Genomic DNA, 13,233 nt, shown 5'->3' with positions numbered 1-13,233 from the left:
GTGCTGTCTCTCAAATAAATAAATAAAATCTTAAAAAAAAAAAAGATGTAGGCAGGGCTTTGTTCTTCAGGAAGCTCTATAGGAGGACCTGTTTCCTCGCCTTTTCCGGCTTCTAGGCAACCTGCGTTCCTTGGCTTGTGGATCTTTTCTCCATCTTGGAAGCCAGCAGTGTAACCTCTTCAAAACTCTATCACTATAACCTTTCTATCTTCGTCTTTCTCTTATAAGGCTCTTGTGGCCACATCAGGCCCACTCACATAATCTGGAATAATCTCCCATCTCAAAATCCTTAGCTTGATCACATCTACAAAGCCTCATTTGCCTTGTAATGTAACATATACACATGTTCCAGGAATTAGAATACAGATGTCTTTGGGGGACTCTAATTCCGCGTGCTATAGTCACATAGGGAAATAGTAGCCATATAATTACCAATTTCTGAGAGTGCACAGGACTTCAGTGAGAATCCAGATACCACATTAGTCAGCACCTTTATACTGATGGGCGTTCCTCCTGGACCGTTCTTTAAAAGACAGGTGTTTCTAAATGTGAAGAAAAGAGGTTACTTCTCTTCCTAAACTACAAGATGCATGTAGCAATACTTTTTGCATTGAAATGATCCTTGGCCAGTGGGAAATAAAGCAATCAGAGCGATGACTTTGATACTGTGTGGGTCTGGGGGTTTGTGTTTTTAATCAAAGAGACATTTTTCTGCTCTTCACAGGGAAGGTTAGGGTGAGAATGGGATGGGAGACATTTTTCAACCAAACCCCCACTTCCCCAAAACGGAAATTATTCTCCTTAGCAAAATGACACCAAAACTGAGTAAATAAGCAGAGCTTATTTAGTACCTAAGAAGAATTTAGAAGCCCTATTTGGTCTTCCATTGGGGGAAAAAAGTTACAAAGAGTACAAGTAAATCTTAAAAGCACCATCAGAAAGAACAAACACTATGAATGTACTTACTGGTACTCTGCATTGTAAAATCTTTCAGTGGCATACGTGAAAAATTGGCAGTGAATGCTGTTGGTGCACATTTTTTGGCATTCTTCAACACTTTTTACCTTAGAGACGTTAAAATTGACTCCTCTCATATCAATTCCTTTATGAATGTCTCGGTGGCAAGCTGTACAAATAAAATGCACAGAACAAATTTGGTCAGTTTCCTTCTAGAAGCAGATCATCCGTTAGGCAGGGTAGTTTTGAAGGATTCTAACTGTTTTTCACAACTGCCCTTTTAATTAGGGGATTTAGAATTTTCATTACATCATGAAATTATCAAACTCTACTTAAAATAAACACATTCCAATATGTTTTAGAGCACTAGCATGGAGAAGGGGTTACTTTGTTTCCAAAACTGTAAGGTATGTGCAACTATATAGGTAATATTTCACCCTGAAATTATCAATGAGCAAAGGCTACAACAGTGAGGGTCCTGATGACTGGGTGAGGGATCTGCATTACTAAGGAAACTGATGTGCCCTCGACTTCCTGCATTGAGTGAAGGAGCTTCTCTATCTCTCTGCTTATTTCTCAGCTTTCAACTACTTCTGTCTGATTGTGAATTTCATTGTAGGTCCTGTCATTGACACCTATGTGTCAAATCATTTTAAAAGGTGGAGAGTTTTGTATATTCATGATGAAACCATCTTTATTCTTGCTTTAAAATTTTGTTAAATTCCACTTTCAGTTGAAATGAAAAAATATAGATAATTCTTTGGACAGATAGTGAACAAAATTTATGATTTACGCTTTTTTTTTTTTTTTAAGCACTCAGATTTGTTAGTTAGACCCTTGGTTAAGGAAACCAGCAGTATAAACCATAATCTGCTGTACGTAATGTTCCACTCTAAGAGGTTGAAAAAGTCATAAAACTAGATTTAATGGTGGTAATGACAGAAAATGTACAAACTAGTAGGAAAAACTATATATTGAGGTGGGCAGGGGAGTGGATAATTCACAGTGATTCATGCACATAGGAGTTTGTAGATTCTAGAAATGAAGTCTCTTTCCAATTCTGCTGTACAGGAGAAAAAAAAAAACAGCTGAGTTGGGATAGGATACTTACAAACTAAAACTTTTCTTTATGATCAGTGGAAAGCTATAAACCTACCTATAAATGTTTTAAACCAAAAGTGGTCCCGAGTTTAGGGACTCTATGTCCTTGGGAGCAATTATTCACTTTAATTTGAGATACTCAGGGAGAGTTAGGAGGGAACATTAAATAAGTTCTGTAAGACTAAATTTGAGAAAAAAATAACAATAACTGGGAGTATCGAGAAAAGCAAAATACTGTTCTTTAAATTTTACTATGATAGCATAATTAAAAATAATGCTTAATCGAATGATTTGCCCGAAGTTGTATTAAGATATAAATTTGATCTTATAACATAGGACATGTACTCGTCCTCAGGTAAACTACGTATTGGCTAAGTCAGATCTCTATGTTCCTAACTAAGGACTAGTTCCTATACAAATGCATGCCCAAAGCACACATATGTATTGAGGGAGTGGTGTTAATGGGGGAAGGGAGGATAGAAAACTTGAAAACATCTGAAATTTGAAACTACAAATTTAACTGTAAATCGTGAAGGTAAAATAGCAATGATGTACGGTCACAACATGTTTATTTCAAGGTTCTGCCAGCCCATCAGTTGAGAATCTTTTCAGTACTTCTTGCTTTCAAATCAGTTATGTCAGAGAAATAGTTCATCTCCCTTAAATTAGGATAGGTTTAGAAATTGTTTCCCAAGACATTAGTAGCAGTAAGTGTCAGGATTTAAATTTCCTGGCCTCTTCACCCTCACATTTTTTTCTAAGAAGTATGATTCTCATTAGCAGGACTTACAGAGCCCAGACCTTCAGTTTGGGGGCCTAATGAGGTTTCTTAACTTCTGCATTATTGACACTTGGGACCAGAAAATCTTTGTCGTGGGGGCTTCCCTGTGCCTTGTGGGATGTTTAGCATCATCTCTGACCTCCATACACCAGATGCCAGTAGCATTCCCCTGTGTTGTGACAACCAAAAATGTCTCCAGTACTTGCCAGTTGTCCCCTGATGAAGAACCACGAGTGTGCAAATTATCTCAAGTAAAACAGGGATAAAGACACCCTCTGTATTCTCTTTAAGATTCTTATCTGCAGGGGCGCCTGGGGGCTCAATCGTTAAGCGTCTGCCTTCGGCTCAGGTCATGACCCCAGGGTCCTGGGATCAAGCCCGCGTTGGGCTCCCAGCTCTCGGCAGGAAGCCTGCTTCTCCCTCTCCCACTCCCCCTGCTTGTGTTCCCGCTCTCGCTGTGTCTCTCTCTGTCAAATAAATAAATAAAATCTTAAGAAAAAAAAAGATTCTTATCTGCACTCGTGGGGGGGAGAAGGGGGCACCTATCATTTGAATGTGTATTCACTTTCTACAAATCTTCCACTGTAGTGCTAACCTCATAAGCAATAGAGGCTCCTTGAGCTTGGAACTGATAAAGACGGGATGGAGGATACATCCAGTTAATAGCGCCCCCTCTCTGCTATCTTTCTGAGTACTCCCTTCAAATGTCCAAGGCAGTACAGAGCTTATGCAGAAGGCATTTTAAGGTAAACCCATTATTCACTTAGATTTCGCTCAGAAATGGACAGCTTACCACTTATTTGATGACCACATTGCTTTAAGGAATGTCCGGAAATTGCATTTGTCCGTGACACTCTTGGCAGGATTCCTGTAGCACTGTCTTTCAAGAAGCAACCAAATCTGTTTTTAAAAGTACTTTCAGTTAGAAAGTAGAATAATAAACACACATTGAGGAGATGTCTAATGTTTTTCATACACTGATAAATATGGCAGAATAAGGAAAATAATAGAGCTTCTTTGATGCTTGCTGGAAAGAACACTTAGAGGAAATTCCATAAAATCTAACAGTCTTTGTAATACCTAACTTCAGCATTGTTTTTCTTTTTTAAAAAACACTTTTAAGTACAGAAAGTCAATCATATTAAAGAGGTAATGATTTTTCCCCTGTTCCTACAATTTGGGGAATTATGTTCTCACCTGGTGATTGTTTTTACTTTAGAAATTAAATCAGTCATGACAGTTGGATCTATCTATGATGTTCAGCTTGCTTATTAACTCCTTCTAGGTTCCCACTAATGGTAGACTTCATTCTGTCTTTAATGTCAATCCTAATGGCAATCTTTCACAAGGATTCTTGAACCTAACTCAACTTAAAGTTGATGCCTCTCACACATAGTCTGGGTTTTCTGTCCAAGTTTAACATGTAGAATCAGGGGGTGATGATCTAATTCCCAGTTTTTAAATTCAAACGGAGTTAAGATAAAAGAAAAGACTTATGGATATGGAAATGGGAACAATGAAGAAATGCTCATTCTGGATATTGATCAAAGTGAAAGAAAATTGTGATGAAAACATGACTACACTCAGTCAACTTTAAGACCTAATAAGATTTTTAATGACTATTTTTACAGGGCTCTTACTTTTCCAAAATGCCAGTTAATAATATATATTTGCATGTGCATGCACATGTGCTTAAATACAATATACAATATACAAACAAATACAATCCTGAGTCAGATAGTATGTTTCCTTGTTCAGGTGAAATATTCACCTGGTTTTAGACCCTTTCTTGGGACAATCACTCAACCCAGTGATTTTCAAGCATTCTCCCTGAGGCCTTGGATAGACGCTGCCTAGTGTCTATGACTTTAGGTCAATGCAGCAACTGTTTGACATGCATATTGCCAGGCCCAAGACACTTTGGTTCAGTGGGCTGAACCATTTGGGTCCAAGGCTGTGGCCTAAGAATCTGCTAATGTAAGAACCACTCCAGGTGATTCCAGTGAAGCTGGCCCTTGGACCTCATTCGAGAAACATAACCCCACAATATCTACACTTTTTGTACACAACTCATTCTATTTTGAAAAATTACTGGCTTCTCCAATAAAGACATATCAGCTTTTACCTTTTGTCTATGTCATTAGTGGAACTTTCAGGAAGAAAACTGAAGAGCAAACACCTAGGATGGAACGTGCACATCATCTGACAGTGTTGGGCATCCGGGGTGTACTTGGCGGTTAGGTCCCCACCTCTGAAGAAGGTATTTTTATACAATTGAGTCAGGCATTCTATGATACAATAATTGAAAAAAAAAACATTAATTTGCAATGAATGCAAATAATTATTTTAATAGAACAATATTTGTGTTCTGAACCTTCTTACTTCCTCCACTAAACCCCCAAAGAGCTTTACAACAGGACTTTAACTATAGAGGTAGAATGAAACATATTGAGGTGACTATCTGAACAAGGCATAATGTTATTTAAAGTCATTCTATGGGTACCTCTACGTAAAAAAACTTGGTTGATTTTTACGAAATCATAGGATAATTTGCACATAAATTATCCACAAGAAAACACAATTCTAGCTTGGTTTCTCCCTGTAGTCTAACATGCTTTGAAAATACCATGACTTAAAAATAACAGTCAGGGAGCACCTGGGTGGCTCACTTGGTTGAGCATCTGCCTTTGGTTCAGTTCATGATCTCAGGGTCCTGAGATTGAGCCCTGCGGCCAGCTCCCTGCTCAGCGGGGAGTCTGCCTCTCCCTCTCCCTCTGCCCCGCCCCTCTCCCCCACCCCTACTTGTGCTCTGTCTCTCTCTCTCTCTCAAATAAATAAACAAAATCTTTAAAAAAAATAACACACAGGGTGCCTGGCTGGCTTAGTCAGTTAAGCGCCCAACTCTTGATCTCAGCTCAGGTCTTGATCTCAGGGTCATGAGTTCAAGTCCTGCATTGGGCTCCATGCTGGATGTGGAACCTACTTAAATAAAATAATAAAATTAAATTAAATTAAATTAAATTAAAGGCTTCTAGTTATGGAATAAATAAGTCATGGGCATAAAAGGCACAGCATAGGGACTATAGTCAATGATACTGTTACAGTGTTGTACGGTGACATATGGTAGCCACACCTGTGGTGTGGAGAATAGAATGTACAGAGAGGTTGAATCACTATGTTGCACACCTAGAACTATTATAACATTGTGTCAAATAAACACATTAAAAAAAAAACAATGTAGGATCTCTTTCTCAAAATCCTTTCATAACAAATAGCTCTGTAAGGGGAGTTAGAGACAGACTTCAGTATATGCCTCTGACTTCTTTTGTTTTGATTTGTTGTTACGGAAAGAAGTTAAGTAACTGAGTCTCAGGGCAATACAGACTTGGGCAAGACCCACGTGGCTAGTGAATGTACTAGAGGAGAAACCTAGCTCTTTTCATTCCCAATCTTGTTCCCTTTTCTAGTGTGCAATGTCAAATATTGTTCCTCATCTCAGTTTAATTTAAACAAACCAAGAGTTATTGGGTACTTATTGGGATCAGTATGTTTATTTGCTCGGTTTCTACAAACAAATGCAAATGCATGCATATGCTAAATTGAAAATCCATTCTGAACTATTTGCTGTTTGGAATTGTTCACAGTTCTAAAGTACCCTGCATCCCACATATTATTAGCGTATTAAGTGCTACCTTTAGTGTTCTACTGTTTCATATATTAAAAGTAAACTTTAATACATGAATTTGAGTTTACCTTGAAAGACCCGCTTTAAAGTCAGCTTAATAAGCTTTTCCAACGCAGGCAGCGCATTTGTCTGTCTGTCAACTGTCTGTTAACCACAGGATATTCCAATGACAACTTTGTCCATCCCCTAGGACATCTATTTTTGTATTGCCCTTTGGGGAATGGGCAGCTTAGACACGTGTTTCATTAAGAACTGAAGATTAGAATTTCCTCTGCACTATCCTACCCCTCTGGGGATTCTAGCCCTGAGCTCTATTAGGATGACCTAACCTAGCAAGATCGATTTTCTTCCTCTCGGAGGTGTGGCTAAGATGATTAACCCTTCGGTAAGTTTCATATTTAGAAAAAGCAGAGATCCCTTCAGGTGGAAGCTTATGCGAATACAAAATGCCAGGTGTATAGGCCTAGATTTCATATACACACAAAACTCTGAGTACCTGGTCCAGTGACAATGCTAACTGCAAAGTGATCTGTGTTTTAAACAGTTGGTGTGTCAACGTCTAGTGCGTTGGGGTCCCTGGGTAAGGGCTGCAAAATCACCGGGACACAGGGGATGCAGAGCAAAGGCAGCACTTGCAACTGCATGCTGTCGTTTATTTTCCACATAGCTATATACTTGTAGCAATCAGGTAAGCATAACAATATGTACTTTCACACATAATGGGATTAAACTAACATCCTTGAAGAAAGATACATTAAAGAATTCTCTCAGCCACCCTTCCTCTGGAGACAGCATGTTCTTGTCCTAAGGAGGGACGCCTCTAATCTAGGCAAGAGCCACTTCTTGCAGATCCAGGCATTCAGAACTTGCAACATGAGATAAGGGGAAGAGAACATTTTCTCCTCCTTGCTCAGGTTTGCCTGGCTTTCCTAACTCTCACTGCAGTCCTTGAATGACCCTGGCTCGCAAGGGGCCTGCAAGCCTATGCCATCTCATTGGTGTATCTGGCTGATTCCTAGTTACCAAGCAGCCATCCTCCCCCATGCCAGTGCACAAACCTGAGTACAAACAATACCCCGTGCTAGCCTGGGAGTTCCCATTCTGCAGCTAAGCCTTTGTGAACTGCCATGTGACTTGGCTGATGGAATGGGGCAACTGAAATACACCAACTTTGGAACAGGCTGGGAGGAAAGTTCTAATAGGTGTTCTTGCTTATCCTCGTAAGTTAGAAATAATGATAATGGTGGTGACAATAACGAGGATAGGCTTGTTCGTATTGTACTTTAGAGTGATTTAAAGCACTGTTACATTAAGTTATCCCATAACATAAAACAGTTGTCACACTGTCTCCTGTGTCCATGGACTTTGGGCAGGTTATTTGGTCTTGTTTAAAAAAAAAACTACATAATCGATAAGGAGAAGAAAACACTACATTTAAAAAAAATGGGCAAAGGATATGAAACACAAGCAAATAGTAAGTATAAGAAAAAATGGTAAGAATCATAAATACAGTCAAGTTAAAGCAGCTGATGCCATTTTACTCACCAGATTAGCAAAAATTTTTAATTATCTAAGTTACCAGTGTTGATGTATTGATTTTGCCGCAAATGATAAAAGACCCAGTTCAATGTGACTTAGTATAAATGAAATGTTTTGGTTCAGAGGCCAAAGTCCATGGCAGATTTGGCTTCAGAAATCACTGGACAGGGTACTGGGCTGATCCCACCAAGACTGAATTTATCTTCATCCCTTTGCTCTGTTTCACAGTGTTAGTGTTGCTCTCAGGATCCACAGAGTGGCAAGGTGCCAGAAACTCAGGGCTTTGCGTTCTCCAATAGTTCAAGTCAATTTGAAATAATAGTAAGAAGAGTCTTATTTCTAGAAGTGTAAGCAAAGGTCTTGTTGCAGACCTTTGGCTCTGATCAGGTCACTGTAGCCAGCAGGATGTGTGCCCCTATTTACTGCTTGGGTCACAGCCTCAGAGACCCAAACTTGGAGGCAGCAGTTTCCCAGAAACAAATTAGGATACAGTTTCCAGAAAGGTGAGTATATATCAAGTCATACAGATGACTACTGGAGTTGGCCTAAATGGGATAAATGATCATTCTTATCTGCTGGTGGAGAGGGTTAACTGGAGAATCACCTTTTTGAAAGATAATTTCATGATGTACATCACAAAACCTTCCAAAATATTCACACCTTTCTATCTAACATTTTTATTTCCAAAATTTTATTCTACAGAAATAACTGAATGTGTGTATAAGAATGTGTATACAAAATTACCATGACTAGGGAAGATTACTAAGCTCCAAAAAAATATGATATGTATAAAAAGCTATAAATGGGAAACATAAGTTATAAACAAAGTATAATTAATAACATCTTTGTTAAATGTGTAAATAGACATGTGTAGAAAAATTTCTGAAAGACCAAAAAAAATTTTTAACAGTGGCCATTTCTGTATTATAGGACTACAGATAATACGCAGTTTCTCATTTTCTGCTTACCTGCACCTCTAATTTTCCTAGGATGATCATAATTTTTTTTTTTTTTTTTGGCCAAAAAGATAAAACCGAAGTGGCCATGGTCTATGGCATCTCTGGCTTCTACTCCTCAGCATTCAATGGATTTAATGATCATGGCTCAAAAAAGCAATTAGACATGGGGGGGATTTTGGTTTAGGAGGGAAAAAACAGCTTCTTCCTGAAGAAATTATCTCTCTTTACAAATGTAACCCTTATCTAAAAGGTGTTTATGTTAGCCAGACATCTGAGAGGTAGGTAAATAACCATTATAGTGTGGCCATGTTAAGTCAACACAGACTCAGAATCTACCCATAATGGTGGTTCAGAGAAAACTCCATTCCAGAACAATTGATGAAAAACAGTGTCCAGAATCATCTTTAGTCCCTGAAAATTTAGTGGAATGGCTAGAGAGAAAAATATGTTCAAAACCTGGTGTTGAAATCAAAACTATTCAAATGGACAATTTACTAATTTAAATTTAAGCCAAATACTTTCACTTCTGAAGCAGTTCCCCAGTGGCCTAAAAGAGTAAAAATATGCACCTGGTACCTATTACAACACTTGGGTTGGATCCAGACACTATAAAATGCCTACACACTGAATATTCAGATAAAGTTGATTTTTAAAATATATTGATAATAAAAATAGAGGGCTGAGTGTTTAAGATCTGCTTTGTAGAGAGTCATTTGTCAACAGCAGTTTCTGCCCACACATGCCCAGAGACATTCTCACTTCCAGGCTCCCCCACCCCGATATGTCTAGGGCAATACATCTGAGAAGTGGCAGTTGTCCCTGGATAGTAAAAGGGTTTGTGTCCTGACTTCTTGGGTCTGCCTCCTTCCCAAAGCTGTCTGTTCAATAGTTTTCTCCAGGGCTGGCATGTCTTGTTAACTATTCCTCTCCCACATACAACTTTAGATCTTAGAGACAATGCACTCACCACAGGAAACTGTAGCAAAGAAGCAAGTGAGATAAGCTGCTTGCCTGAATGAAATCATCCTAAAAGAGAAAGCAACCCATGCGTGACACTGCTGGTAACAGATCATATTTAACATGAACCTTCATTTAAGGTGATAGTGATCTTCTTATAAATGTCTGCATTGCAAGTCTAAGCACAGAATTACCAGCACAGGGAACAAGAGCTTTCTGTATATTTTATGCTGGAGACTTGGCACAAGATACAAACTGAGATCTCTACACTACTGTTTTGTTCCTTGCTCACTTGCCGCCGATGTTGTCGATAATTATGGAAAGGGAATTGGTAGAGGGGAGTTAAATGGCTGTGAAACCTCTTGACTTGAACAAAAAGAAACTGATTGTAAATAAAGGCAATAAATAATGGCAAATAATAATGGCTAGGGTCCAGAATCCCTAAGAAAATCTCTCAAAATACTAATGCCCATTGAAAAATTTTAAAGCAGTCAATATGCTCTTTGATTTTAAAATATCTTACGCTAAAAGATTTCATATAGAAGAATATCAGTTTCTTCCACAGTATATAAATACACCGGAAATTAGAACATATACTGATAGCTTCTTCTCAAAGTAGAATTATGCTTAATTTAAAAAAAAACTATTTGGAAGCAATCAGAATAATAGAAATTCTCTACCTGAGAGCCCAATTGCTTCTCTGGCTCTGGAGGTGAGGGTGTCTCTCGCCACTTAAAAATGGATGGTCCTCCGGCTCTCCTAACGGGGCGTTGCACGCAGTATTTGCTTGGCTCTGATATTGACTTTGGTCTTCTGCCAACAGTTTCGACTTTTTGTCCTGTCAACATATTCTATGAAGGTCCCATTCCTGTGTTCAGCTATTTAATATATTAACTATTTCATTTTAGGGCCCCACAATGCATGCCCAGATTTCCATTTTTTAAAATGTGCACAGCATTCCCCATTGTTTGGAGTCATGCAGCTTAAATCTCACTTAACTGAAATTTCCCATTGCAATTACCTGGATGACAACTGAATGAGGGATGGGTATGGGTAGCTCCTTCTGGAAGGATCTTTTGACTGATTATCTATGCTTTTCCACATCCTCGTCAAAGAAGCATGTAACACTGAAGTTTTGAGTATGGAAGGGAATTGGAGGATGATTAGGTCCTTCTCTCACCCAATTTAGGAAATGATATATAGCAGGAGCTGACAAACCACAGTTCGCAGACCAAACCTGGCCCGGTGCCCGTTTTTGTAAATAAAATTTTATTGGAACACAGCCATGCCCATTCATTCATGTAATTGTCTATACTTGCTTTCATTCTCCAAGTACCAAGTTAAGGAATTGTAACAGATCATATGGCCTACAAAGCAGGAAAGGTTTACTATCTGGTGCCTTCCAGATGAAATGAGCTGAAACCTGCTATATAGCGCTCTCAGCAGTCAGGATGCCTCATCGGGAAAAAAATATACTGGCTTTCTTAGAAATCTGTTCCTGCCCAGGGAGTTCTATTTATTTTTATTTTTAATAAAAACCTCCTTATATACTGAAATATACCTTCTTGCAACTACTTTAATATTTTAAAAATTATTTATTTATTTATTTATTTATTTATTTATTTATTATTTATTTTTAGCTTGTGTGTGGACCAGGGTGGGTGTGGGGGCAGAGGGAGAAAGAGAGAGAGAATCCTAAGCAGGCTCCAAGCTCAGCACAGAGCCCAATGTGGGGCTCGACCTCACGACCCTGAGATCATGACCTGAGCCAAAATCAAGAGTCAGCTGAGCCATCCAGGTACCCCGTTCTTGCAACTTCTATCCTTCAGTCCTAAATTTACTCACTAGATCCATACAAAATAATGTATTCTCTTTTTTTGTGTGCTTTTTAAACTATTTAAAGACCAGATTCACTTGTCCACTAAATCTCCTTTGTTTTCTAACCCTCAAAATTATAGTACATCATTCTGCTTAGTAAATTAGATTTTTAGGGAGTTTATTCTTATATAAATATTTTATGCATATTGCTGCAATGCAGAACTGTGTTTATTAAAAATGTAGTATAATGTTGCCAGTAAAATATTTTCTGGCTGTAATGAAGTAGGATATTTCAAATATGCATGCTGTGCCACCTTGTAGATTCAATGTATCAACTAGTACATCAGCAGTCAACAAAAAGAATCCTCTGCCTGTGCAATATAAAAGAATTTAAGTTTGGGATCTCATCTGTTACCAGCCTCAACAGAAAAAACAATGAGTGGAATGAAGCTACCTTGCCTCCAAAGCACAGCAGAAACTCTTGAGGTTGTTTCCCTAAAACGTGAGATTACAGATTTTAACCTTTTCACATCCTTCTGTGTTCCATTGAACTTCTTTTACAGCAAAACATAAGTTATGTTCTAATAATACAACAAAACTAACAATTTCTTTTTAGAAGAGCCAAATCAGAAATAAGTTGAAAAGAGGCAATGGTAGGCAGAATTGTAAAATGTTCCCTAAGATTTCCCAGTCTAACCCCGGGGACTGAATGTAGGATGAAATGCCCTGTCTGTCCATGATCATGCTGTGTTACGTGACAGAAGCAATTTTGCAGGTGCAATTAGGATTGCTAAAGAGTTGATTTTGAGCTAATCAAAACGGAGATGATGTGGGGGCCTAATCCCATCATGGGGGCTCTTTGAAAGCATGGTTTTCTTCTGCTGTTAGCCTAAGGAGAAGGCAGAACCCAGGTGTGAAAGGGGAGTAGTTGGCTTTGACAGGGATGGAGACCTGCAGCAAAGCCCTGAGAGTGGCCTCTGATGCTTCCAACAAACTGAATGAGCTTGGATGAGGATTCTTCCCATGACACCCACCCCTTAATTTGGGGCTTGTGAGATATCAAAAATGGAACCCAGCTAAGCCCACCTACTGACCCACAGAAAGGATAAATTAGGGTTGTTTTAAACTGCTAAGATTGCAGTCAGTTGTTACAGCGAAAGAACACTAATATAGAAGCTTTATTATCTGAAGTGACAGTGGCCTGGAGAGAGAGGGTTTGGAACCGGACACTTCTGGGGGGAGGGAGTAGAGGAGTCCCTAGTGGAGGACAGGGGCCTTGGGTGGGAGGGTGGGCCGGTGGCAGGGTGGTGATCTGCCATGGGAACTTTCAGAGAACGTGTGGGGGTTTTTTTTGTTTGTTTTTTTAAAAGGCCTGAATCTCGGGGCGGAGCGAGATGGCGGAGGAGTAGGAGACCTGGATTTCCTCTGGTCTCAGG

At 39.0% G+C, this 13,233-nt stretch overlaps 1 protein-coding gene across 1 annotated transcript in view; it reads right to left on the bottom strand.

Annotated features, from left to right (window-relative positions):
- KLKB1 (kallikrein B1) overlaps positions 1-10,758 on the bottom strand; it is a 22,543-nt gene extending 11,785 nt beyond the window's left edge. Inside the window, exons 1-6 of the mRNA XM_025886107.2 lie at positions 10,660-10,758; positions 9,990-10,048; positions 4,965-5,127; positions 3,633-3,739; positions 967-1,126; positions 433-542 (exon numbers count right to left, since the gene is read on the bottom strand). Of these exons, the coding sequence (XP_025741892.2) occupies positions 433-542; positions 967-1,126; positions 3,633-3,739; positions 4,965-5,127; positions 9,990-10,047 (598 nt within the window). The 5' untranslated portion in view covers position 10,048; positions 10,660-10,758. The remainder of the gene's footprint in view (positions 1-432; positions 543-966; positions 1,127-3,632; positions 3,740-4,964; positions 5,128-9,989; positions 10,049-10,659) is intronic.
- Positions 10,759-13,233: the final 2,475 nt, after the last annotated feature.

The sequence above is a fragment of the Callorhinus ursinus genome, unplaced genomic scaffold, assembly GCF_003265705.2.
Source record: "Callorhinus ursinus isolate GAN/ISIS: 27379988/994484 unplaced genomic scaffold, GSC_fseal_2.0 scaffold17, whole genome shotgun sequence".
NCBI lineage: Eukaryota > Metazoa > Chordata > Mammalia > Carnivora > Otariidae > Callorhinus > Callorhinus ursinus.
Note: the sequence above shows the minus strand (reverse complement) of the source record. Positions and strands in the feature narration are given on the sequence as shown.